At 41.5% G+C, this 26,950-nt stretch overlaps 1 protein-coding gene across 7 annotated transcripts in view; it reads right to left on the bottom strand.

Moving 5' to 3' along the window:
- Positions 1-26,950, bottom strand: part of CAMK2D (calcium/calmodulin dependent protein kinase II delta) — a 145,810-nt gene continuing 118,860 nt past the window's right edge. For 5 of the 7 annotated variants that reach the window (XM_088660425.1, XM_088660424.1, XM_060278554.2 and 2 more), the window contains 4 exons: positions 24,403-24,451; positions 10,031-10,106; positions 8,345-8,439; positions 4,121-4,353 (listed from right to left, as the gene is read on the bottom strand). In XM_088660425.1, the coding sequence (XP_088516551.1) occupies positions 4,121-4,353; positions 8,345-8,439; positions 10,031-10,106; positions 24,403-24,451 (453 nt within the window). Of the gene's footprint in view, positions 2,100-4,120; positions 4,354-8,344; positions 8,440-10,030; positions 10,107-24,402; positions 24,452-26,950 lie in introns of those variants that run through there. The other 2 variants (XM_088660423.1, XM_035113116.3) reach the window with 1 other exon arrangement.

Below are 26,950 nucleotides of genomic sequence, written 5' to 3'. Positions count from 1 at the left end.
TCAGCAGAAATCACAAATTTATTAATTCTTAAATATATCAGTCAGCTCTTTACCATTATGGCAAGAAATATATACATATATATATATACATGGTGTCGCATGGTAAACTGCAGTGTTTTGAAAATGACAAAGGGTTAGGTGTGTAATTCAGTTGGAGTGCAGAGAACTAACTCACACAATCCCCCCACCCCCCCACCCCCCTCACATCTCAGTGTGGAAGACAGACCTGACCTAGAGTAATATGGCAACACCACATGCTATGGTAAAAAGTGTAAAAAAAGAGATAGAGAAAGAAAGAAAAGAAAAACATTCTACACCTAATTTTGTTAAATGTAAATACACGTATACCACCTAAAGCCGCTTCACAAAAGAAGAAATTGATAAAAAAAATTTTTTAAAAAAAACAAAACGCACGAGGCCACTGTGCCTTTTCACAGATCCCATTTGCGGGTTAATATGGCTCAAGACATTTACTGTAGATGCTTGTTATAAACATTTCTGTGGGTTGTATAAGAATCATCACCAGAGAAGCTTAAATTTCTCTAACATATATATGTATACTAGAACAACATCAAGATGTAAGGAATAAGATCCACTTTTGATTAGTAATCAATACAGAGAAATGAAAGTTATACAAATTGGGAGCTCTTTTTTTTGTCTGCTTTAAAAATTTCAAGCTGCTGCAAGTTGTAAATTTAACTTACAAAAAAGAACATTGATCAAAGTATCATGCGCTACACACCATTACAGAAAACCAGTAGCCCCAATGTTAACCAAAGAGAGAAGAAACAAACAAAAGTATTTTTTTTCAAAAGGGAAAAAACCCTATTTTTATTGTTAACTTTTAAAGAAGAGGAGCAACGCTTGCAGGAATATAATTTCACATCTACACAACAGAAGCAATCAAATAGCAACTGAGCAATCTGTTCTAAACAGACACTGAATTTATTTCCTGCTTACTTTGCATGTATATATGCAGCAACAGGGGGAAATAGTTAATAAAGCTGCAATAAGTATTTTATTCCACACTGTTCAAGGATGTTGATGAGCCATGAGAAAACAGATAAAATTATTATGGCAAAAGTGTAACAGTTTTATTAGAAAAGAGATATTTTCTTAGTAGTTTCCTTTTTATCAGTTAATAAACTGTTACAAAGAAAATTAAGACAAGTAATCTCCTGATACTAAGCTTTTAAGGCCTAATTGTCCTAGAGTATATTGACTAGAGCATCAGTTTAAAAAATCCTCTACAACTTGCTTTAATAAATGTACTGTACATCCATAAAATGCTCTTAAAAAGTTTTAGTTTACCCTTTTAACCACCAAAACCCATCTCATATTAATGTGCTCACTGCTTGGCTCTGAACAAATGAGAAAAAAAATACTCCAAAATATCTCCTCTTTCCCTGCAGTTACAACTACAAAGCTAAAGAAATTGTTAAAAATAAAATGACATTTCTGACCCGATAAGAACAGTGACAGATACTTCTAGCGAGGTCAAGCCAGAAAATTACGCCATTTCCCCCCAGTTTACCTACAGTGACTCATAACAAAGATGACTCCCAGAAAGAAAAGCCTACAGAAATGCTTTGGTCTAAACCAGTATTTCTACTCATATGTCCTACAATAACAAAGGTGCTGTTAGTAGGAATTATTTCTACTATGACCAAAGCAATGCACATTGCCTTTAAGAACAAACAAGCCAGAAAACAGAAGTAGCGAAAATTAAAACATAGATAACTGATTTTTTTTTAAAAAAACCTTCATTCCCTTAGTTTGCACATGAAGATATTATCTTCTGACATGAGAAGTATACTCTGTATATTCTCTAGCATTTCACTTGCCCTCCCTCTTTTCTCCCGTGTCGTCTTTTTCCCATTCTCAGTTTGCATGGAACATCCATTCCCTTCACTGAAGTGTAAACAAAAAGTGCCAATGGAATATACAACAAAATGATGCATCGTAAATGTATCACATGTAGAAACTTCACAGCTTCATGCACTCGAAGAACATGCATGAAGAGGGCAATGGAGTGGCCAAGATGGTAGCCAACCAAGTGCAGAGTGCGGAGGACAGAACGTGGCACTGCAGACATTTAGCTAGGAGGGTCGAGAGGAATGATGGGAGGAAGAGAGAGAGAGAGAGAGAGAGAGAGAGAGAGAGAGAGAGAGAGAGAGAGAGAGAGAGAGAGAGAGACTAACATTAATTGCTGAAATATTACTATTGGGGCTAAGTCATAATTTCCAAATGAACTGTTTGTGTGTATTTATATATGTACACACAGAGAGAAATCAAATTTCACACACCACTATTTTCATATTCAAACTACTGTAACATTTCAATGTTTAATTAGTAATAATAATTTATTATTTATACCTCGCCCATCTGGCTGGGCTTCCCCAGCCACTCTGGGCGGCTTCCAACAAAATATTAAAATACAGTAATCCAGCAAACATCAAAAGCTTCCCTAAACAGGGCTGCCTTCAGATGTCTTCTAAAAGTCTGGTAGTTGTTGTTCTCTTTAACCTCTGGTGGGAGGGCATTCTACAGGGCGGGTGCCACCACCGAGAAGACCCTCTGCCTGGTTCCCTGTAACTTGGCTTCTCGCAATGAGGGAACCGCCAGAAGGCCCTTGGTGCTGGACCTCAGTGTCTGGGTAGAATGATGGGGGTGGAGACGCTCCTTCAGGTATACTGGACCGAGGCCGTTTAGGGGTTTAAATTGTGCTCGGAAATGTACTGGGAGCCAATGTAGGTCTTTCAAGACTGGTGTTATGTGGTTGAAACAGGTGCAAATTATCCATGCATACTTTTTTCTTTATCCCTTGTAGAGACTTGTTCAATGATAGCTGCAGGTGGATTCAGACAAAAAGCTGAGGTGGGGAAAGGATGCACATATGCGTGGAGTTATTTTTGGGTCAGGGACAACTGATACCAGGTACAGGAAACCTGTAGCCCTCCAGGCATGCTTTGATGACAGCTCCCCATCAGCTCCAGACAGAATGGCCAGTGGTCAGAGAGGAGGGGGCTAGGAATCCAACCACATCTGGAGGGGCCACAGGCTCCCCACCCCCGATTTATATTAATAACAAAGCCCAAAACTTTCTCAAGCTGCTCTATTACATCCACCCTCATTCAAATAAATCAACATGATAATGATTTGATCGAGACAAAGATATAAGCAAAGCTTCGTTCGTAATATGCTATTGTGAATTACAACTCAAGTTTCCACTTTGCAATTTCAGGCGATGCCCCATTTATGCAGGGGTTCCGCTTTGGGCCCATGTGCACATACACAAAAATTGGGAGCACCCTGGTGAGTCCTCCTAAACCATACCTGGCCATCCCTTTGACTTGTGGGAATGGGGAATTGCCTATACTGTATTTAAGGTGTGCCGAAAGCCTGAACACTCTGCTGCTATCTTGGTCAATGCATCTTGTTGTTTCCAGAGTGCAGATAATATACTGATCCTGAGCAAAAGTAATTAATTAGGAGAATTTCTAAACAACTCTAAAAATCTCTAAGCCCTATACAAAGATAAAACCTAAAGACCTAAAAACAATAGAAAAGTGTAATAAAAATGCAGATAAAACATAAAACCCTGGTAAAATAATACTTGTTCTAAATAAATACTGCAAAAACAGGCAAAAAGAAGAATTCAGTAACAGGCTCCAATCTTATGGGGCTAGGGAAATCTGTTTGGTCTGAAGGGCTCCAACAGTAATCATGTAGGCAGACGCTGTAGAGCAGATGGGAGCTGCAGCTTTTGATTCATTTTGTTGACTCAATAAAGGGAGAATTTGTGGCCACTACCCAGCCAAAATTAAATAATAGAAACATGTACAGCAGCTGAGTGAGCTTCATTCTGCACTTGAATTTGTGCGGATTCATCGCTGCAAATTCTAAGCAATGGTTTCGAAAGCTGATTTGGTGCATACTGAGGTAGATATGAAATGGAAGTAGCAGTCAGCAGCTTGCTTGGCCTGGACATATCAAATGCTCTAGACTCCCTTTGAGAGACACCTAGTTGATAGGAATGTGGAAGAGAAATAACTGGGGCCAAAGAAAAGAGCTCTTAAACGGATGGACAGGCGACAAACTGAATATGAGAATGCTTTACTCACTTGATAGGTACTGTTGGTGATCCTGAACGGTGGAAGTGAACATTCTGCCATTTCCCATCGCGGCGGTGCCAGACCCGCGTCTCTTCCGACTGCATTGTCTTGGGCATCCCACTCCCATCCATGTACTGAGTCAGCCGTATGTATGCAATGCAGGCAGCATCATCCCCCACGAGGTGGACATGTGGATTCAGGATGATGGTGTGGACTGGCTTGTTGCTCTTAGACAAAGCTACAGGGAGGAATGGCACATGGTATAAAACTCATAACGCTCAAAGGGAATGCAGCCCTGAACAAAATGTGGACATGCTTTTAAAAAAGGTAGCCCCTGAGCTCTAAATTGGAGTTGAAAATACACTGAATTTTGTTTGGCTTGTGTGTCCACCGAAGTTAATGTGTTACATTACGGCAGAATCTTGCTGAGGCAGAGATATTAATTAAAAGATGATGCAGAATTTTTATTTTATTTTTGTTTTTTTAAAAACCCACACCCTTGATCATACTAGCGATCGTCAACATCTTTTCCCCGATCACAGATGTGACTGGAGAAAACTCAACATGTGAAGCAAAAACTCATGGATCGTATGTGGAGAGTGTTTAAAGTGCTTCAAATTAACTCTCTAAATAATCCTTACAACCACCAAATAACATCTTGGTTAGCGACTAACTTTGACTTGGTTAGCGACTAACATGTATGACCCCCTGAAATTTTGCCCGTGAGGGAATATGGGCCCTTGGCTGAAAGGGGCTTCCTATTCTTAGGTTACATGCCAAAATGCATTTAACATGCCTGGGTTTGTTTGGTCACATATACGGTACATTTGGACTTCCCCCACAGAATCCTGGCAACTGTAGTTTGTAAAAAGGTGCTGTGAGGCAGAGCGCTCTCTCGGGGGTAAAGCACAGTCACCAAAATTCCCTGGGGGAAACCATGACTGCTAAAGCAGCGTGAATGTGCTTTAAATGTGTGTTGTTGTTTACACAGCTGCTGTGGGGCAGCTGGCGATCTGGACTGGAACCATGGCATGCCAACAGGGCATTAAATGATAGTGCGTTGCCAAAATAAAAGTTGAAACGAGCCTTGAAGCATGGCCTTGAAGCACATCCTTCACATCTGCTTAGCAACAAGAATTCTCCCCTGCAACAGGTGTCTTTATCAGGGCAGTCAGTGTGTCTGACAGAATATCCGAGTCTGTCTCTCTGACCGGATAGCTGAACGGAGCAGAGATATAGTTCTGTTTCTTATTTTATATGCAGACCAGTGGTGTTGTGCAACTTGTAATGTAAATAATAAAGACTTTAGAACTGGATGGGTGAGGTGGCTAATTCACCAAGAGAGGGCTGGACTGCTGCTGCAAAGACGCAGGAAGACTTTCTGAGGAACTCAGCTGAGATGAAGAAAAGGAACCCCAAGATTTGGAGCTCACATGCTAACAATTAACCCCTTCCCCTGTGTTCCAGGCCCAACAAAATCTGCACCACCCCTTATTCTGTACAAGCTGTTATTTCTCCTGGGAAAGACACTGAGGAATATATATGAAACTGAAGTTTACTCAGCTGAATGGATGAGAAAATTCAACTACCATATTTATTTGTGAGGCAATTCTCTTCTAGAGAAGAACTGGTGCTGGTTAAAAACATCCCAAAATTAATGTTAACATCCATTTTGTGTGCGTCTACGCAACTGGTATCCTGTTTCATCAGAATATAACAATGCCAACAGTAATGATGGGGGAAGGAAGGAGCAAAGTGTGATGGGGGGGGCAGGATTACAGTTAAGTGAGAACAGCTTGCATGGGTGAAATCCTTTTCCCCACTATGCACGCTGGATTGCCTCCATGTATGCAAATACGAGAGCATTTGTTGTTGTTTTGCGAGACCTGCAGGGTGCCGTTATTATGCAGAAGCAAAAAGCTGTTTATACTATAATTTACACATTTACACATTAGTGGATTGTTATCCAAAGAGGAATGCTGTGTTTTCTCCACTAGCTTGCTTGTGGATATACAGCAAGGAAACATGTGCCTTCCTGAGTAAAAATGAAGCTTCTGTTCCTTTTATGTGGCTCAGGCACTGAACCTTAAAAAGAGGATTTATATTCCTCAGCAGTGTACGGACAATCAGCCCCTATGGGACACTGATGTGTTTCGAACACTGTAACAATAGATCGGTCTTGTAAAGTGAGCTGCTGCTAAAGAGGCAGTGAGATTTGCTAAAGAAATTTATCAGAGTTATTTCAAATGAGATTTTAGCAGGCACCATGAGGGGGTTTCTCCAGGAGTTATTGTCTAATAAATAGGTCTTCCTTGCTTTTTCCAGCAAAGAAGTAAACAAAAAATCAACACTCACTGAGCAAACAGACTTAACTCTCTCTCTCCTCCTCTCTCCTCTCTCCTCTCTCCTCTCTCCTCTCTCCTCTCTCCTCTCTCTCTCTCTCTCTCTCTCTCTCTCTCTCTCTCTCTCTGGTACAGATACCAATCAAGCTATTAATGTTTTACAAATGGTTGCTCTTCGAGATACATGCAACACCTCACATTCTACTTAGGAGGGACAATAGTAACTGATATTTTTAAAGACAGCAACAAATACAATCATTAAGAACATTTATTTAACATAAGGGCCTAAGTCTCTGTTCATTTGCAATACCATGCTGTTGCCACAGGTTACTTCCACATCCTCTTCATGTGACTTTTTGGCATAGAAAGAATTCCATGAAACAATTTAATCACATATGTTTCTTCAGTGGCTGCATTTGGATGCCACAACACACACAGTAAACCATGGCTTATTGTGGTGGGAACAAACCTAGCCTCTGGCTGGCTTGCATGCTTCTCCCTCTTAATTCCTCTGCTGCTGAGTAGCATGGAATTGTTCGTTTCTGTTTTTGCTAAACCTTAACATGTCACATTTTTCAAACCTGGCAAACTGCAGATAATTTTAGTTATGGCTTCCTTGAACAAACCAAATTCAAGTCATGAAACTGGGCCTGTTAATTGTTTAGGGAAGAGCTTTCCAAACTGTGTGTCACAACACAAAATAAAATACAAAACTCCTTCCAGTAGCACATTAGACTATTAGAGACCAACTAAGTTTGTCATTGGTATGAGCGCGTTTGTGTGTCGGCTGCAGTGTGTAGGTGTGTCGCTCCCTGCACTCCTCCCGGGGCTGGGAAGGGGTTTGCTTAGTTATTCACTGAATAACTGTGTCATGAAATGATGCATGTTTAAAAAGCTATGGTTTTAGGGAATCAGGCAGAACACTAAACTGAGGTCATGCTGCATTTGGTGTGGCTGCCACTTGGTGGCCACATAACCTGCAGAGCATGGTGGCACTTTGCATGTTTATGTCTACAGGAAGAAACTGTTCAAATCCCATTCACTTCCTATAATGCACTATAGCAGTGTCAGTTCTTTGTTGTGGTGGGGGACACAGGCAATTTGCTATCAGTTAGTGGTACCTCAACATCCGAACGATTCGACTTCCGAAGGTTTCGACTTCTGAAGTCGACAACCCCGGAAGTCTTTTCGCCGCACGTGCGTTCTGCACCTGCGCAAAGCAGCGCACGCAGTCGGCGCATGTGCAGAAGCAGTACTTCAACAACCGAAGACTTCGACTTACGAAGACGGCCGCGGAACAGATCGTCTTCGTAAGTCGAGGTACCATTGTACTTCTTTATAACCGGAAACAGGGAGGCCTTTTCAGATATATAGTGTGGTGAAAAAAAGCCCACATACCAAGAGAGAGCAGCATTGTAGGCTCCTGATGCACAAAGAAGTGCCTAATTTCAGACACTGGAACAAATGGATTTACTAGGTCAGGAGCAAAACCTACAGTTATGAGGCCACTTTCCTAACAACTCATATCATGCTCACTTCATGTGAATAAGGGGGTTGTTCCTGAAAAATAAATATATGAATTCTGGAACATGGAAGGTCACTGAACACCTCTTCCCTCCCTATAACACACTCTCATGTACTTCTAAACAGCCAGCCCTATCGTACAACCTGGAGGGGGGGGGTGTTCCATGGTTCACTTGCATGTAAAAGGTCCCAGGGTTCAATCCCAAGCATCTCCAGTTAAAAAAGAGCAGGTGATTCAAATGTCTAAAAAGAAATTTTAGATTCAAAGCTGAAAGGCAAACGAGTACAGTATTTCCAACAACTGGTACTTAACATCTCCCAGATACACAAGACCTCAAATTATCTGAATTACTATTAACATACCATTTTCAAAGTAAAACCGGTGGAAGTCCATTCCCTCTACAAGATTTCCCAAAGCTTCAGGTTCAAATGAGGTGAGGCCTGGATCACATATCTTCCTACAGGGCAGGGAGGAGAGAACACTCATTTCAAGAGCCATTCAGTTTAAAGATCAACCAACTGGAGGATTGTCATCTTCCAGATTCAATGGAGCCAACAAACCACATGAAGGTGTAAAATATGCTTAGTTCTATATGCCCTAGATCAGGCATCCCCAAACTGCGGCCCTCCAGATGTTTTGGCCTACAACTCCCATGATCCCTAGCTAACAGGACCAGTGGTCAGGGATGATGGGAACTGTAGTCCAAAACATCTGGAGGGCCGAAGTTTGGGGATGCCTGCCCTAAGATGCTGCAGAGTTAAATGAGCAATATACATGAGCAAGATACATTTTGAATTTTCACTGATGGTGAAGATTTAGCCATGGTTGGATTCAGATATCCTGACCAGGCAGCTTAACACTGCTGCTGGTGGCCTGCAACCCAATCAGTTTGCAAGAATTCCATCAACGTTGCAGCTTGGAGAAGCGTGGCTGAGGTTGCACATTTCATAACAACGTACAGTTAAACTGGAATTCGCTCCTGCAGGAGGCAATGGTGGCCACTGACATATTGCTTTAAAAGAGCATTCCATACATTCATGGAAGAAAAGGCTAACAGTGACTTCTAGCCATGGTAGCTATGCTCTGTCACCGCTACCATAGGCAATATGTTCCTGAATACCGGCTGCTGGAAACTGCAGGATGGAAATGTGTTCTTGTACTCAGTTCCTGCTTGCATCAGGTTGGGCACTGTGGGAACAGGATGCCATACCAGACATGACATCCGCCTGATCACTAGATTAGGGTCTTCTAATGTTCTTACTATTTTCTGGAGCCAAGCCTCAAAGGAGGGCTGGAACCGTCGCCAAATAGTTTCTCCTAAACTTATCGCACCAGGTGGTTTAGAAAGATAATCACCAATGGTCCAGCAGAACCAACAGGGACATACTCCCCCTTGTCTAGCTCCTAGAAAACACTGTCTACCAAGGTGAGCAAAGCTGCCCCAGTCCCAAAACTAGACCTGAATACCAATCAAATGGTTCTATATAATCTATCTCAAGAACCCATGAAGCAGAGATGCTACTACACACTTGAAAATCCTGTTCAAGAATGGGAAATGCAAGACTTGTTGGTAGTCAACATAGTGAGGCCAACTAGTTAAGACTGTCTCACAAGAGTCATATTAAGGATGGGACAATGCATTCCTCTTAGGAGACATTCATTATTCTTCTTACCCACTCAACCTAGCTTCCTCTGGCTAGGTTTAATCAGCCAGAATGGGCAAAGCCTCAAGTGTATACAAGAAGTCACACACTTGCTTCATAAAAACATGAGAAGAGCCCTGCTAGATTAGTTAGGTCAAAGGGCTATCTAGTCCCACGCTCTTCTCAAAGTGGCCAACCAGTTGCGCATGTGACTTCCCACAGTGAAGACAGAACACCTAGCCTTGTATGTTTTATTATCCATGTCTATGAAGTGAATTTGGATTATTTTACTGTCTAGGAACATTTACGGAATTCTTTGTTCTCACAATTGTGCAAACTAGACACTGGATACAGCCTTCGGCATTTGTACCCCATCTCAAGAAAAATAAAATAAATGCAACTTACGTGTAGGCTTCAAAATCCCCATTATTGATAGCTTCAATCAGCTGCTCAGTAACCTTGATAATCTCCTGCTTACGAGCTGAAGACAAGACAGAAACATGAATAAGATGGTGCATTCAGAGGTATTTGCACAGTGCAATGGAAACCAGCAGAACAAAAGACTCTCAGGGTATTATAGAGTTGAAGCCATTGAGATTTCTGCCCGATCAATGTGATTGCCATTCATTCACCGATGCCTCTTCTCCTCTCCTCCCTCTCAACATTACAGCAAGAAGAGTTAAGTGGCTGTTAGAACTTGGTACATTTTTTGTTTGTTTGTAGAGATATAAAGCATATGCCAGAGATCTATCTGGAAAGGATTTTTGTAATCTATAAAGCTGTCAGAGAAAATTGTAAAGGGAAGAATCCTTTGCAGAATCTAGCAGACTATGCCACTTGAGTTTGATTCTCTCATGCATGCCTTCTAGCTCTACCCTCCAGTTTATGTAACTTCAAAGGTGGGATGTGCACATTTCCTGTAACCAAATCACCAGAAAATATCTGTAAACTATTGAGATGCCCATAAAATGGTGGACCGGCTATGGAAACATGGCCATCAAAATACAGCCAGTACCCATCAAAACGTCCTTTCCAAGGTGACTTTGATAAACCTCCGTTTCCTTTGAGGTCCAATTGCTTTCTTCCTCTGTTCCTTCCTTGGGTTCATTATATCTGCTTGTTACTCAGCTGTGCTTCCAAAAAGTAGTTATGCCCTAATCCTGGGTGGGGAATAGGATTTGGCCAGCAGGCCTGTTCCAGACCTCCCCCACTCACTGCAGGCTGCTCACGTGCCAATCGCTTCTTGTCACAATGATGGCAAGTGATCCAGAATAAGTTTTCCTGAACTGATATGGTGTGAATTGTACTTGCATGACAGAGATATGTGCCACCTGGGTGGGCTATATAGGTTTGCTCTGCTCTTTAGGTATTTTTAGTATGCATTTTCCAATGAGCAACAGTATGGCACCTGTTGATATCATTCCCTAAGCCTTACTTCTGTTGCATTCAAAAGTAGCAAGTGCGCTTCACAGAAGGGGCAACTCACATTTAGTCTGCAGTACTCCTTGTTCACAATACAGAAACTCCAGGAAGCCAGAGGTTAGGAGATTACTTTTCAATAGGAACACCGTGAATGAGTATCTCTCAACTTAATTTCGTTTGTGACAACTGACCTGAAAGCAATGTACCTGCGCAATCCTACAACCCCAGGAAATGAGATTAAGGAAGCCTTATTGGTGCTGCACATACAGCTGTGGCTGTATGTTTCTATCACATCTAGCATCATTTCTTCCAGCGCTACTCACCCTCCCCCCCACAAACACGCGTTTCTGTGTGTGCGTGTACATTTCATTAGCACAATAGGGGCTTGGCAGGATTAGCTTTCTCACACATTTGGCAAGGGTCTGCACATGAAATACCAACTGCAGCTCAGAGCATATATCCATGAAGTTACACTATGCTGTCCGTTCCAGTTGAATAGGTGCAAACCATCAAGAAGGTGAATTTCTTTCCTACTCAATAAAGGCACGGGAGTCTTCTGGCTCTAAAATGATTGCTTCTGCTACAAGCAGCACAGCGCTCAGTTATATGAGAAACTTCACTTTCTTGCCCTTGCCTGAGTCATTGGAAAGCTGACCCGCAAGCATGATGAGAGCAAGCAAAACTTGGGAGCAACAAATACAAATAACAGAAATGCTTCATCGCTCGTGCTGAATGCAGCTACAGGTTTATACATGGGGTGTAATATTTTTAGTAGGAAATAAGACCAGAAGGAAAGGGATTTTTTTTAAAAGGCAGGACAACAGGAGCTTGAGAAAGGCCTTCAGCAGCAAATGACCTGAGAAAACTTTAAAAAAAAGATGATCGAGAGAGACCCAGTTTTCAATGCCTGGCTTGTTGGCAGTCCAATTTAAGGGCATAATGTTCCTTCTACATGTGATATCTTTTCTCATTCTTGCAGTACTCTTTTAGTTTCTTTCTCCTTTTCACTTCAAAGCTCCAGACCGAACACAACAACCCTGATTGTAGTCATGCTGTAGCACCTCCATCGTGGATCCAATTGCTTTTGAAACTACCACCTGTTAATGGCACTGGCTTTCTAAGCTACAGCATTCCCTTGTTCAGTCACATTCTGTTTGGTTCCCATAAGCTTTTCTAGCACAGCTACAGCTTGACATGCAGTTAGGTCCCATACTTTTGTGAATCTGGCTTCTTTTCCCATTACATGCCAATTTACATTAGGTGCATACTGTGTTTTATTTAATCAGCCCTGTACACACACACACAGATACCTTCCACAATCCTGAAGCCTGTTGCGCACACTTAGGGTCTCACCAATGATATATTTACTACTTGCAGAGCTGCAATCTCATTCCAACATTACTGGCAAGCAACATAGAAACATAGTTGGAAGGGCCCCTGAGGGTCATCTAGGCCAACTCCCTGCAATGCAGGAATCACAACTAAAGCATCCATGACAGATGGCCATCCAATCTCTGCTTAAAAACCTCCAAGGAATGCACAAGATGAGAAATAATGTAAGAGGAGAAATGATGCTTGGATTCTGAAGTTCTGCAGCATAAAGGATACCCAAGGCCAGGTATTACAAAGAGTTGCTTCTTTTGTAGGATGACAACAGCAAAGTCAGCTGAAGGCTAGTTCACACATAAATACTAAGGCAGGAGTGGGCAACCTGTGGCCCTCCAAATGTTATTGGATTTCAAATCCCAGCAGCCTCAGCCAGCATGGCCAAAGGTCAGGGAGAATGGAAGTTGTAGCTCAGAAATAACCAGAGTGCCACAGGTTCCCTACCTCTTTAATATGAGATAGCATGGAATCTGTTTGCCTTAAGTTGGTGCTTATACCATTGATCAGGGCTGGATGTTTCTCTGTTCATACCCATTCTTGGAGAAGAGGAGCTGTGGCCATGCAAGTGGTCTTTCTGTGAATACAACTTTCTTTCCATGAACGGAAGGAACTTCTATGTATGGAGCAACAACACTGGATCCAACCCAAACTTAGTTCATCACAGCATCTACTGAATCAAAGACATGCACCATGCATGTTTTGGATTGGCCCTTGGAATTACAGATTTGACGTCAACCTTCACAATCAAGCCTCAGACAGTCTAAAGTTTTTCAAAGGCATGGAGATTAATCAATGTACTCTGACTTAATTGGTGTGCACACTGGGTTCAGGGTTGTACACATGCAACAAATTTGGGGCTGCTCTTATGAACCAGAGTTGGGAATCCCTACTGGCAAGAAGGAGTGACCAGCTCATACACATTTGAAGGTAACTATCATGGGATGGAAGATGGAGAGTGTTGGCAAACTCTGCAAACAGACCAATTGCACTGTTTATGTGCTCAGAGTTGAGCAGCTGGGTGATCACCGAGCTTAATCTGAAACTCATCAAGGCTTAAAGAAAAAATTTAAGTCTTTGGAATTGAATATAAATTCCAAATATTATTACTTTATTTTAGCATAATTCTCCCATTTCACTTTATATGCTTATGATGTCAGGAATGCTTGTGTGTTGCAATAAGTCCTCCAAAGGGTTGAGGAGGGCATAGGCCAGGGGCAAGTATTGCATCTTGACCCGAGCCTCTACAAAAAACAACAACCCTCTACATGCATGTATGCAAGGAGGTTGAGGGTGGAAAGGGCATTTAATACAGCTTCTTGCTGCAGTGATTTATTCCTGTGCTCATATAGTGACTCCAAAGAAGTTTAGAATCTACTGTATCACCCTCTACAACGAAGACCGCTGTGCCATATGATCATATCCACACCACACATTTAAAGCACTCATGCCCCTTTAGCAGACATCTCTCTCCCCCCCCCCAGCAGAATCCTGGAAAACTAGTTTGCTAAGGGTGCTGGGATCTGTATTGCTGTGAGGGGGTCTCTCAGCCCCCTTAAAAAACCATGTTCCCCATGATTCCTTCAGGAAAGGCCATGACTCTTAAAGTGGTATAAGACTGTTTTAAATGTATGGTACGGATAGTCCCTCTGCTCTAGAAAAACAATTTCTGGTTTTTTCCCCTGAAACCAGAAGGTGGTGGCAATCACCATCACTTAGGAACCAGTCAGACCAATAGTCCATCTACCTCCCCCAAAGTCTTAGATAGGAACCTTTTCAAGCAAAGGAAAACTGGATCTGGCTAAAACTTACTTAGGGGAACAGGTAATGATTCAAGTTCTTATTGAATAATACATATCATTCATATGAAAATTATTTAAGTCTCTACTGAAGAGTAGGGTTGTTGTTGTTTTTGTTCAAAGAAAAAGCCAGAGACATTTATTTAATATGTTTTGAATGACTTTATGGCGAACCTAAACACTTAAGCTGTCATCTGTACAGTGATATTACTTTCCAGTGTCTGCTGCTCCAAGTGATTCACTGTGATTCACTCACTAATGATCTGGCAGAAGTCTTAAGCAGCTGATTCTCTCTTCAATTTCCTAAGAAGAAAAGATTCTCCCAAGACTCTCTCTGCATACCTAGCGAAAGCGCAAATGTCTCATGCCCTAATGAATAGAAAAATGAGAAACAGGAGTGTCAGCATATGGACTATCGGCTATCCAAACACACTAATGGATATGTATACCTCCCAACTTGCCCATACCAGGATGCCAGGCCCCTTAACAAAAGGAAGAGGAAGCTAACTTCTGCACTGGGTATCAGCTACTGTACATGGTGGCGGCAATTACCATCACTTAGGAACTAGTTGGGCCCCTGGCTCATCTGGCTCCCCAAGGTACTAGGCATTCTGGGTATAATTTACTAGGCATTCTGGGTATAAGTCTTTTCTGGTCCTATCTGGAGATGCCAAAGGTAAAACTTGAGCTTCTTCTGCACGCAAAGCATGTACTCTGTCCCTGAGATACAACCCATCCTCAAATGAGAACCAGAGGACAGTACTGATAAAATATGAAACAGGTGATAAAAGAGAGGGGTTCCTGGCACTGACACTGTCCCTGTCGGATTGCACCCATCTTTTCGTTCAGGTGATGGAGGGAGTGGTTACCAAGAAAAGCTGAGCACAGGCTGATTTAGAACGTGGTTTAAAATCACACAGGCCTCCCCTCGGCCACCCTTCCCAATTCATTCATGGGGAATACATGAAGGCAGGGGTAGGGAGGCAGGAGAGCAGAAGAAGATGGGGGTTGAAGCTTGGGGAAAGCTTTAAACAAGTGTTTAAAACAAACTTTTGAAAACCCCTTCTATTTTCTTTTAAAGTGCTAAACTTGAACACTTGCTCATTCCAATCAATTTTCAGATTGAGCTTGCGGGGCAGGGGACAGGCAGGTGCGACAATGTATCTCTAAATTTGATAAATTCGTGTTAGTGGGTTTACTTCTCCCTATGTCTGATAAACAAGACACACCCACAACCACCTCCAGATAAGCAAGACATAGACCTACTTTCCTGGGGGGCTCTTTCATTCTCCCTCAGAATCCAAGGTTTCCTTATGAAGGTTTTGGAGACAGGAGTTAACATTTGTCACTATCTAGAGTCACCTCGCCTTTTTTTCCAGAAGCAACAGCACCATCTAAAAAAGAAAAGGGCCGCAATACCTATCCAATCAAAAACAGAAACATTAATATTTGCTTCTCAGCACTTTAAGAATGAGAAGCTTTGCATTAAGGAAAGCTGCCCAGAGTGGCTGGGGCAACCCAGTCAGATGGGCAGGGTACAAATAATAAAATTTTAATTTATTTAATTTATTTTTATTTATTTTTGTTGTGGTTATTATGTGAATTGAGCTCAGCAAAGATGTTTCAGTTAGCAACAGGCTGAAAAAAAACACACACACACACGCTAAGTAACAACACTACATTTCTGGGCAGTTTGAAAATTGCTGGAAGGCTGGTTTACATTCTAAATTCATAGCTTTTCAACACAGAAGCTTGCTATTTTTTGCTCAGTTGTGGCACTAATATTCATAACATGCTACTTAGGAAGTAGACAGATGTGAGGGGTGTAAATAATAAATAATTATATTATTATTATTACTATTATTGTTGTTGTTGTTGCATAGAATTGTAAAGTTGGAAGGAATCCCAAGTGTTATCTAGTCCAACCCATTGCAATGCAGAAATCACAGCTAAATAATCATTGACAGATGGCTATCCAACCTCTGTTTAAAAACTTTGAATGGAGGTTTTGAATTTGCTGAAGTCTGGTTCCAAACACAAGACCTTTCTTTCACCCAGACATGGATTGGGGAAGTCTTCTTAATTTATTTAGAACTGCACAACCCAAAATTAGGTCCTGACTCACCAAATGGACAGCAGTGGCTTAGGTTGGTCAAATCAAAAGGAGGAGGACAGTACTCATGTATCTTCCCTGTGTAGCAAGGGATTTCCTCCCCCCATTCTGTGAGAAGCTGTACCAGCAAAAATTCCCTCTTCTGCTTAATTATCCAGGAGTGCTGCCCTCCTTTGGACCAATCAGATCATTTAGAGCAGGATAAGATTATGAAACTGTTTTGCATAAAGCAGATGCCTCTTACAGCACCATTCTCCCATGGCATGATGCCAATGAATTTCAACTTTTAGACAGAATGGGGTAGGGAGTAAAGCTTGTGTCCTTGTGGCTTCTGCTTCTGGGCTGAACAGTGCTTCAGAAACAGACAGGAAAGCATCAATCTTTTGAGAAGTGCATTGACACTATATTGGCACAATGCTCCGTTCATCCAAAGATCATTCCCAGTCATCTGTGTTTACCTAATAATTAGCCAATAAAAAGCCTAGGTGTTCAAGGGATGCATCTCTTTGTTTCTGTTTTGTTTGGACTGAACAAGGACACCAAGTCCTGTGGCATCTTATTAACTACTCGTGCATCTGGCAAAGCTACCCTATGAAAAGACATGCCAGAAATAAAACAGGCGGGAGCCATGTTATTCCATTACAGCAATAGACACATACAAGGCGAGTCTTTTGGGACTTTAAAGACAATCATATTTGCTGTAGCATATGTTTTCATGCACTAGAACCAATTGGTTTACAAATGCCTATGCCACAATAAATTCTACACGTCTGAAAGTTCCCATAGAACATAAAAAGAGCATGGCGGCATCAGTTTAATATCCATCTAGTGTAGCATTCTGGTAACATCCACTTACTTCTTCAGCATCTGGGTTGAATGCCTTTGGAAGGCTCACAGATACTAAAAAGGCAACAGGCCTCTTCCACTGGGTATGCAATGGCACGCTGCCTGATTCTATGCCTGGGATTTACCCGTAAGAAAACATGGACAAAACTGTAGGCCTCGTAATCTATTCGTTTGCAGTGAAGAAACATTGCTATGCTGGTTAGTATATCAAAATGGCAGCCCAAGTTTACCAATACAACATTTTGCAGCTAAATGTTGGCAAACTCTGAATAGCAGCTCTCTTAAAAGAAGATTATGGGCAACACTCAATCTCCAGCAGCTGAGCTTTATGAGGTTGCTGCTGTTTATTTGATTTACAACACATCGTATTAACACTATACAGGAAAAAGTTCTACTTTCTTTAAACAATGCTGCGACACCACACCACACACACACACACACACACACACCCCGCCAATGCTATTGGACTCCAACTCCATCAGCACCCAGCCAGGGAAGACGGAAGTTGTTGGAGTCCGGCAAAGCCTAGAAGACCACAAATTCCTCATTCTTATTCAGTAGTTTGCCCCATGGGTGCCTTTTAAAGTAGTACAGTACTTTGTATAGGAATGCCTGCTTCTCTCGTTGCCTTTGTCTATTAAATGTCTACAAAAAAGGAGTGAATGTTGTTGGCTTTTATTTTTTAAAAAATGTGACTGGAAAAAGTAACCATAGAATCTCAGGAAAGGCTTTAAAGGTGCAATAGAAGCAGAGCTTTTAGAATCACAAATGGTATGCCATTCTGAAATAGCACGACAGGCCGGATGAAATTAATGGGGGCTGGACAAGAGCACCAGAGATCTTGATGCTCTTGGACTGGGTGCACAGGAGAATTTTCAAGCACACTGTGCAAACAGGGGCATTTATACCTCTGCTAAATTATTCTGCTTAAGATGCAATATGTGTTCGTATCTATGTATGCATTCAGATAGATAGCTAAATAGATACATAAAACTTTCATATACCAACTCATATTTTATACTGGTAATGGCTAACTCTGAGGCCTATCATATGCAAACCCCATAAAAACAAAAACAAATGGAACTTATGTTGCTAATCATTTCGGTGGGGTTTGCACAGGAGAGAGCATTCTGGTAAATTATACCCAGAATGGGTAAGGGGTGTTTACGGATCTCATGAATTCCCCTAACAACATGCTCTATTTATACTTAACACCCGTGAATGCCAATAGCTGCCATCTGGCTCCATCACAATAATTGAATGTTTTATTTCTACAGGACAGCCACATGCCATTATGATTCTGTTTTGCAGCACTCCATCCTAATGCAGTTACATGGCAGCAGTTCTCATTTTCCTTATACAAGTCTGAATCATCATTCTTTGCAGTAGATATTCTACTGCCAAGCAGAAATATACCAAGTCAGAGTAAGGCTCGTAAAGAACAAAACACACAGGAATCCATTCCCTTCCTATAATGTATCTATATAACTTTGCCTTGCTTATATTTACTTGTCCTGTAAGTAATTTCTGCTTATGATTATGAAGCAATAAGCACAACATTTTCTACTGCGTTTACCCATAAATTAAACATTATGCCCTTTCCCGATCTAATATTTTCTTCATATAGAAACTTTAAAAAGCAATGCAACCTTTGCCTCAGATACACTGGAGCTCCTGTATAGCTAACTCATGTCTTTGGTTTTTATTTATTTATTATGATTTTACTAGCGTGTCAGCGTTATTTGTAAGCCACCGCAAACGGATTTGTACCTTGAAGGGTGGGGTGTAAATAACTGCAATAAATAAAAATGCACCCCATCTGTGCAGCACATGAAATCTGTGCAGCATCCCCACCAAAACAGGGGTGTATTTGTGTGTGTGTGCGCACTCGCACTGGAGAATATGCTGCATTGGACTATAATCTCTGACCTATGGCACATCTACCAAGATATTTGCCTGGGCCAAGTGTGGTGCAGATGAATGGAAGCACGATAACAGGATTATTTTGAGGATAAAATGGGAAGGGAAAGAACCAAGTGCAGCACCTTAAGTTTTTTGGGGTAAAGGTAAAGGGACCCCTGACCATTAGGTCCAGTCATGACCGACTCTGGGGTTGCGGCGCTCATCTCACGTTATTGGCCGAGGGAGCCGGCGTACAGCTTCCAGGTCATGTGGCCAGCATGACAAAGCCGCTTCTGGCGAACCAGAGCAGCACACGGAAACGCCGTTTACCTTCCTGCCGGAGCAGTACCTATTTATCTACTTGCAGTTTGAGGTGCTTTCGAACTGCTAGGTTGGCAGGAGCTGGGACCGAGCAACGGGAGCTCACCCCGTCACGGGGATTCGAACTGCCAACCTTCTGATCGGCAAGCCCTAGGTTCTGTGGTTTAACCCACAGCACCACCCGCGTTGTGAAAAGTTGGGGTATAAATGTACTACTAAATGAATAATAGGGCTTGGTAGTGCTGCTACCATTCATTTTATGGGTCTTGTCCGGGAGAACATCCTGGAGGGGCATGACTTGACCTGTGCTACATTTTATTAATTATGTTATTTAAACATTTCTTTTCCATTGTTCAACACACACACACTCCCCAGTGTTTTAAAATATTCAACAAATGCACCAAGAGCCTACTGAATATAAAGAGAAGACAAGATCACTGGTTTCACATCAGCAACACAAACATTCCTAAACCCGCTACTGATGTGTCTATAAAACACAAGAGTTTCCTTTCTTTTTCTCCCAGTGAATGTGATGAAATTCAAATTCATCCAACTTTGAAGGCAAAATGATTTCTTTAATAGGCATTCTTCCTCACAGATGAGTCACAAATGGGCTTAGTTTCATCAAAGGAAGGGAGACCATCCGCCAGTGTTAAACAGACATTGTTATCCAGACATTAAATTGCAGCCCACTGCAAGTTTCAGGCCAAGTCTCAACGTTATATTTCTACAACTGGGAGCGGAGACAGAGTGAATGAAGTGAACTGTCTGCACCTCTCAACTTACATAAAAGAGAGGAAGGAGTGGACTGAGAGGGCCCAGATTCATGCAAGTGACTCTGTGAATTTGTAATTTTCTTGGACTTTGCCGGCGAATTGATGGAAAGAAACACAACATATGAACAAACAAAGATGAGCAGGTAGAGTATGATCAGAATCCTCAGGAGCCACAGGCAGCAGGAGCGGCCGCTGGGACACAACAAAGATGGTGACAGGTAAGATGAAGAAGCAATGGGAGAAGAGAGATGGTGAGTAGAACATGACACCTCCATGTCACCCTCCTTTCTGAGAGCTGTATGTGGGGCATGAAAATGTGAGGGGGGGGGAGAGAAAAGAAAAGAAAAGGCTAAAACAAAAATGGTAATTCAATCACACGCAACAAGTGAACATCTTTGAGCATGGCAAAACCAACAAGAACTCTTTACAGAAAAATCAGGTTGACCCAAAAACTGAAAGGGATACCATTCACCACTATGGGTCTCTGTTCAGATGCCAGCACAGAAGGAATATATCCTTACTTTCCTATGGTAATATGCACTATTTACCCAGATAAATAAAAATTACCTCGAGAGAGTAGCCAGTGCACCTATGTCAGTTTGTTCGGACCATTCTGGTCGAGCTACAATTAATGCAGATCAGTAAAAACAACATTAAATATGGAATACGGCTTGCATTCATAAGGTACCTGCTAGGCTGATAAATGTGATTCACAAACCCATGGAGTAGTCCTATAGACTTCACTAAGACAAACCTAGACTGTGAGGTTGATGAACGCTAATGTTTGGCCATTATTCTAATCCTTATTTTCAAGGATGTTCTTAGTATCTTCAGGATCGCCACACAAGCGTGGAACTTCGTACGCTGCACCAAGTTAGATAACAAGCGGATTCATGGATAAAGTTATCAATGGCTATTAGCCATGATGATTATGCTCTGCTTCCACTGTCGGAGACAGTATGCATCTCAATACCAGTTGGTGAGATTCACAAGTAGAGAGAGTGGTGTTGCGCTCAGGTCCTGTTTACGAGCTTCCCATATGCACTGTGGGTTGGCCAATTGTATGCTGGACTGGATGATCTTTTAGCCTGATCCAGCAGGGTTCTTCTTACGCTTAGTGCAGACTTTGGTTTCCCAAGAATCCCAGTCTTCTGGTCTGGCAAAATCTTAAGATACTGGAAAGGGACTAAACAGGTTTCAGTGGTCAGATCCTTACATTCAACAAGGGAACTGGGAGCCCTGTTTAGGGAAGCTTTTAATGTTTAATAGACTATTGTAATTTAATATTTTGCTGGAAGCCGCCCAGAGTGGCTGGGGAAACCCAGCCAGATGGGCGGGGTATAAATAAATTACTACTACTACTACTACTACTACTACTACTACAAGGATATCACCACATTTTCTGCTCATCTCCCCTACCCTCTGTAACTTCCTGCATCACCTTCTCAATCCTTCGAAGATTTCTAAGGGGCAAAGGGGGCATTCAACTGAAAAACACCTGCTGAAATAGACATTTTTCTGCAGACAGTATATGCACTTTTGTACACATTACTGCAAAATCAGAAAAGTGTGACTTTCAAAGGTATGCTGTGTTTTGATTCTTGTATTATTTTGGAAACTGTGAATTAGGGAGGTTCACTTTTAAATGTGAACCGATTCAAATTTCCTCCCCGTCTCTGGCTACTGTCACAAATTGTTCCCAATATGGTTTTAGTGTGTATATATTAGTAGTTTATGCTATTCTCTGCCCTGGAATCCATTATACAAAGGGCACCATATGAATAAATAAATAATGGAAGACACAATCGTATTTGGAAGAAACTGCTATAGGAAGACAAAGGATTCTACAGCATGCACTATAAATGGTATTTACAAATATATTTGCTCTTCCTAAAAAAAAATACAAACCCCAAACGCCTAAGACTTCCAACATTACTTCTATTTATTTAAATTTCATCTTTAAATCTGCAGTATCCACAATACCTTATATTTTATTCTCTAATAAATTTATTCCTTGCACATAATTGTTAATTCCATTGCATCAGATTCTTACTGTAACATGTTTAAAAGCCTTATAAAAGATACAAGCACCATTAACTGGGGGGGAAACCACCCCTTTGCAAAACAAAACCATTTGGGTTATAGTACCCAAAGAAACTATTTTCACATTATAAAACAATGCTTTTTCATTTCATTTCTAATACTTCCAGTATCTTTTAACTTTACAATGTTGCATAGTTTTCCAAAAAGCTTTAGCAAAGATGTATAAAAATACCTATTATTTACAATTTAATCTGCCCATTTACTGACTGTCAAACCAGTGCTCCATGAACAATCTTGCACTGAAGCTCAAACTATCTGTGACCTTCAGCTTCATGATTATTCCGTTCTCTGAACTTTTAAGATATTCCTCCCCCACACCAGGCAAAACAACCTTGGAGACTGTAAATGGATAATGGGAAGGATGGCCTTTCATGTCATGCCACACCCTCCAACACTTTGAAGCCAAGGTCCAAGACACCACATTCCCATTTTTTATTGTGAGAGCATGGCAGCCATTTTGATTGCCGTGATTTCACATGACGCCCCCCGCAAAAAACTTTTTTCCCCAGCCACGGAACCTACCAATGTGCATTTTACACATTGATTGTGGCCTCAAAAAAAAAAAAACCTTTTCAGGGGAAAATCATGCAGAGAAATCATGGCAATCAAAGTGGTAACTGCCTCCCCCAAGCTGTCGCTCTTCAGATGCATTGGACTACAAATTCCATCAGCCCTAGCAAGCAAAGTGAAGACTGATGGGAGTTGTAGTACAAAATATCTAGAGGGCACCAGTTTGGGGAAGGCGGCCTAAGGAAATACGAGAGTATGTTACAGTAATAGGAGAAAGGAGGGAAATGTAAAAGGAAAACATAAATCTGGCCAGGAAACAAAAATACTGGCATCTGAACAGACTGTGTTTATAAAAATGCTGCTTGGAACAAACAGTAGTGAAGAAACACGTTTGAAACAGAAGCGTGAAAAAACAAACCCATTATTTAATGATAAATACAACATTAACTTACAGTTCTTCAATATTTTCCATTTCACCAGTTTCACTCTCCATTTAACTGAGTCCCCATGGTCTTCACCCATGTGTGTGGACCCATATTTTATCTATAGTATTGCTTATGCTGTTCAGACCTATGAACACTCAATCTACTTAAATATGACATCCATGCAGTGGCGGAGCTACGTGCTCCGGCACCGGGAGCGGCATATATCCGGGGGCGTGGTGTGCGTCCCGGGGGCATGCATGGCGAGCGCTGAGCATCCTGGGGGTGCGTGAAGCGCCGAGCGTTCCAGGGGGCGGGCACGATGACACCCCCCCCCAGGGCACCAGGGGTGTGCCGCTCCTCCCGCCACCACATTCGTCTGCCAGTGCATCCATGTGGCCTTAAGGACAGGATAGGTGGGTGAGGAAAGAAGACAAAAATCTTAGGCCTGCCCCCAACCCACACCAAAGGAGCATCACCATTTGAACCAGGCCAGAGCCTTAATTTCCATATGAAGTTCTGTGGTGGAACTGCGGTAAATGAGCACATGAAGCTGCAAATGTAGAACAGGACATATTGTTGAAGATACAAAAAAGCACTCTTAACGGTGGGGGTGTTGTTGTGAGTTGTTGTTTTGCTTTAATGTAGCACTATCCACATTTCTGCAGGAATCCATACCACGGAGTGGGTGAATTGAGGGCCAGCAGGTAGTGCTAAGGTTAGCAGCAGCAAAAGTGACTACAGCTACGGCATAGAGTATATGGGGTGGCAGTGTGGTGCAGTGGTTAGAAGTAGGACGAAGGAGACCCAGGTTCAAATCCTCACTCAGCTATAAAAGTCCTCACTCGGTTATAAAAGTCACTGCGGTGAACTTTGTTCCTCCACTGTCTCCCAGTCTAACCTACCTCACGGGGTTGTAGTGAGGGTGAAAGGAAGAACCATGCATGTTGCCTTGAGTCCACTGCAGGAAAGGCAGGATATAAATGCAATAAACAAGTAATGAAATTAATTTTCTCAGCAACTTTCAGCCTGGTCACCCTGTTTGTGTCCCGCCTTCTACACCTTGAGCGGTGTACGGCCATGCTGATACTGGCAGCTAGTACAATAGTAAGATCACAATTTTTTTGATATTATAAAGACATTCTAGAAATGCACCAGACAAGTACAGCTAGATAGATACCTTTCACATCTTCGTCTTCAATGGTTGTGTTGGAGCTCTCTGTGGATTCCTGTTGAGAAGTATAAGAAAAATCAACTGACTGATCTACTACTCCACTACTTATTTATATTTACAATGTCATCAAACATCTCATGCAAACCCCAGAAGCAGACCACGTGACTGCGAGACTCAAACAAATAATCACAGAGGGTGATGGGCTTTTACCCTTAAAGCCAAATTTGAAGCGGTCACAATCCAGTTTGGAAAGGAACGCTTAAAGGCAACGAGTTTCTTGTTTTGAACTTCACGGGACTGTAAGGGAAGCACAACCATGAAAAATGGGCTGATTGGTTTTCTTAAAACCCTTTGATACTTTTTAGACAGAGGATGGTGAATTACATTAAGCTGACCATCAGAACCAGCCATTTTACAAATAAGAAGTGCAGGAATGTCGTTCTGTGCAAGACATATAAATCCAATCTGTGGTTTCAAATTAATATTGCCAGGACCCAAAGAACTATGGAACCAGAAGGTCCAGTTATTCAAGGGGTTTCGAGGTTCTGTTTCTCAAACAGTGGCAGCACACAGATGAGAGTTCCAAAGGCAGCCGAAGGTATGGTGTGGCAGTTTCCTATTCAAAGCAAAACATCAAACAAAAAACGAGGGCCTCACTTGTCATCCCCAAAAGCATCACAATAGTTATAGGGGCCACCTTGCTGAAGCTAATCAGGTTGGGGTCTGGTCAGTGTCTGGACTGGAGAACTTCCAGGGACCCCCTTCTGTACATGACCTTTAGAATATATTTTTTTGGGGGGGGGGAGTATAGAAATGCAATAAATTAAAAATAAATGTCGCTCTTTGGATCCCAGCCACTGTTTTGTTTTTTAAAGACATTTGTTCAAGATGAAAGCAAGTTATTAAGGAAGCTTAAAGACAGAAGTGGTCCGATTTCATATCTCTATGTTTTTTTGTTTTGTTTTGACAGATATATTATTCCCTACTGGTTTACAATTATTTGTTCATCAGGCAGCTGTTTTTTAAACTCACCATATTGTCAAAAAGACAAGCATCTCAGATGGCTGTCAGTTTTATGCATTAATAAATAATAATAATAATAATAATAATAATAATAATAATAATGTCTACACGCTTAAAAGGACACTGTCAAAGATGACAATAAATTTAGTCTTTAAAACAAGTTCATACAAGGAAAAGAGCAAAACAAGAAGTCAATATAAAACATGAGACAAATCTCTTCCTTCATGGAATTAGGACCAAGCTGAAAGTGGATCAAGCCACAGGTTTATAAATGCAGCTGGTCACCTGAGACAAGTAAGATTCACCTCCATGTTGACAAGAAAACTGTTTCTTATTTCTACTCAGAACAAAAATGATTAAAATTGTCGTGAGTGGGCAAGTATACTGCACAATTTTACGGGCCAGTAATTTCTGTGAGCTTTATTTGAAAGTCTGGTTTCAGGTGTTTGTTCTATGGCTTGGTATATAAAACAAACAAACCCTGGGAGACATGAATCCCAAAAGACCTTGACAGTGTTCTTTTATATGTTCTTAAAATAATTCAATGCTTAATGCAATGTTGATGGTTAAAAGACATGATGTATGTATGCACACCAACGAATAGATCAGCGAGCGTCACCCCACCCCAACATCTGTCCAACCACTCAAAGTAAACCGTCATGCTCTGTCTGGTGTTAAGAATGCTCAAGAGTCAAGAGGCATGAACACAGATGTATCATGCTTTATAGGTTATGTTAACACAATCTTTAAAATGTTTACATAATCTGCCAGCAACCACATGAAATTCCATGCACCACCTCACAAGCCAACTCCATGGACATGTTCATTTCTCCCATCATGCTAAAAAGGCTCCCCACATCCCCTCCCCCGCCCCATATACGATACGTTTCAACAGCGATTTCCCCAACAAGTGATATCCACCTCCATGATGAAGTTCATTTTAGTTTGGGGCGTTTCCACACCCCAGAAAGGGAACACAGTTTTATCAATTTTCCATAATGGTACAGAACAAGTAGATGTAGTCATGCCAAAGAGCTATGGATCATTTTGTCCCATTTGTTTTTTGTTTGGTTTTTTTGATTCAAGTGAAATCTGAAAATTCAAGTGTTAGCGAATGTAGGCAGTAAACTGCATATTTCAACACAATATGAACAACAAAATGTGGTTCATGAGCAGGTGGTAGCAAAACAAACGTCACAATCCGCCTTATATATATTATATATATACCAGAGACTGTAAAATAAATATGCGAATGAATTGGAGATATAAATACAATAAATTGGGATACATGCTTGAGAAAGGCCCGTAGTGTGAGCTACAAGTACTATCCACAAACACAACACAGGGCAGCTGTCAGTTGTTATATGAAATAAATCAGAAAATAATAGTGATGTCCGAGCATACTGTGGCGTTTTCTTTGATTAGTTAATTATGGGGTACCAATTACAGTATTACCTAGTCCAGGGATAGGCAACATGTCCACCACTGAAAGCTACACCAGAAATTTGGTTGGCAAACACTCCCCCCCCCA

The sequence above is a fragment of the Zootoca vivipara genome, chromosome Z1 (assembly GCF_965207765.1).
Source record: "Zootoca vivipara chromosome Z1, rZooViv2.hap1.1, whole genome shotgun sequence".
NCBI classification, from domain to species: Eukaryota; Metazoa; Chordata; class Lepidosauria; order Squamata; family Lacertidae; genus Zootoca; species Zootoca vivipara.
This window is presented reverse-complemented; position numbering and strand designations above follow the sequence as displayed.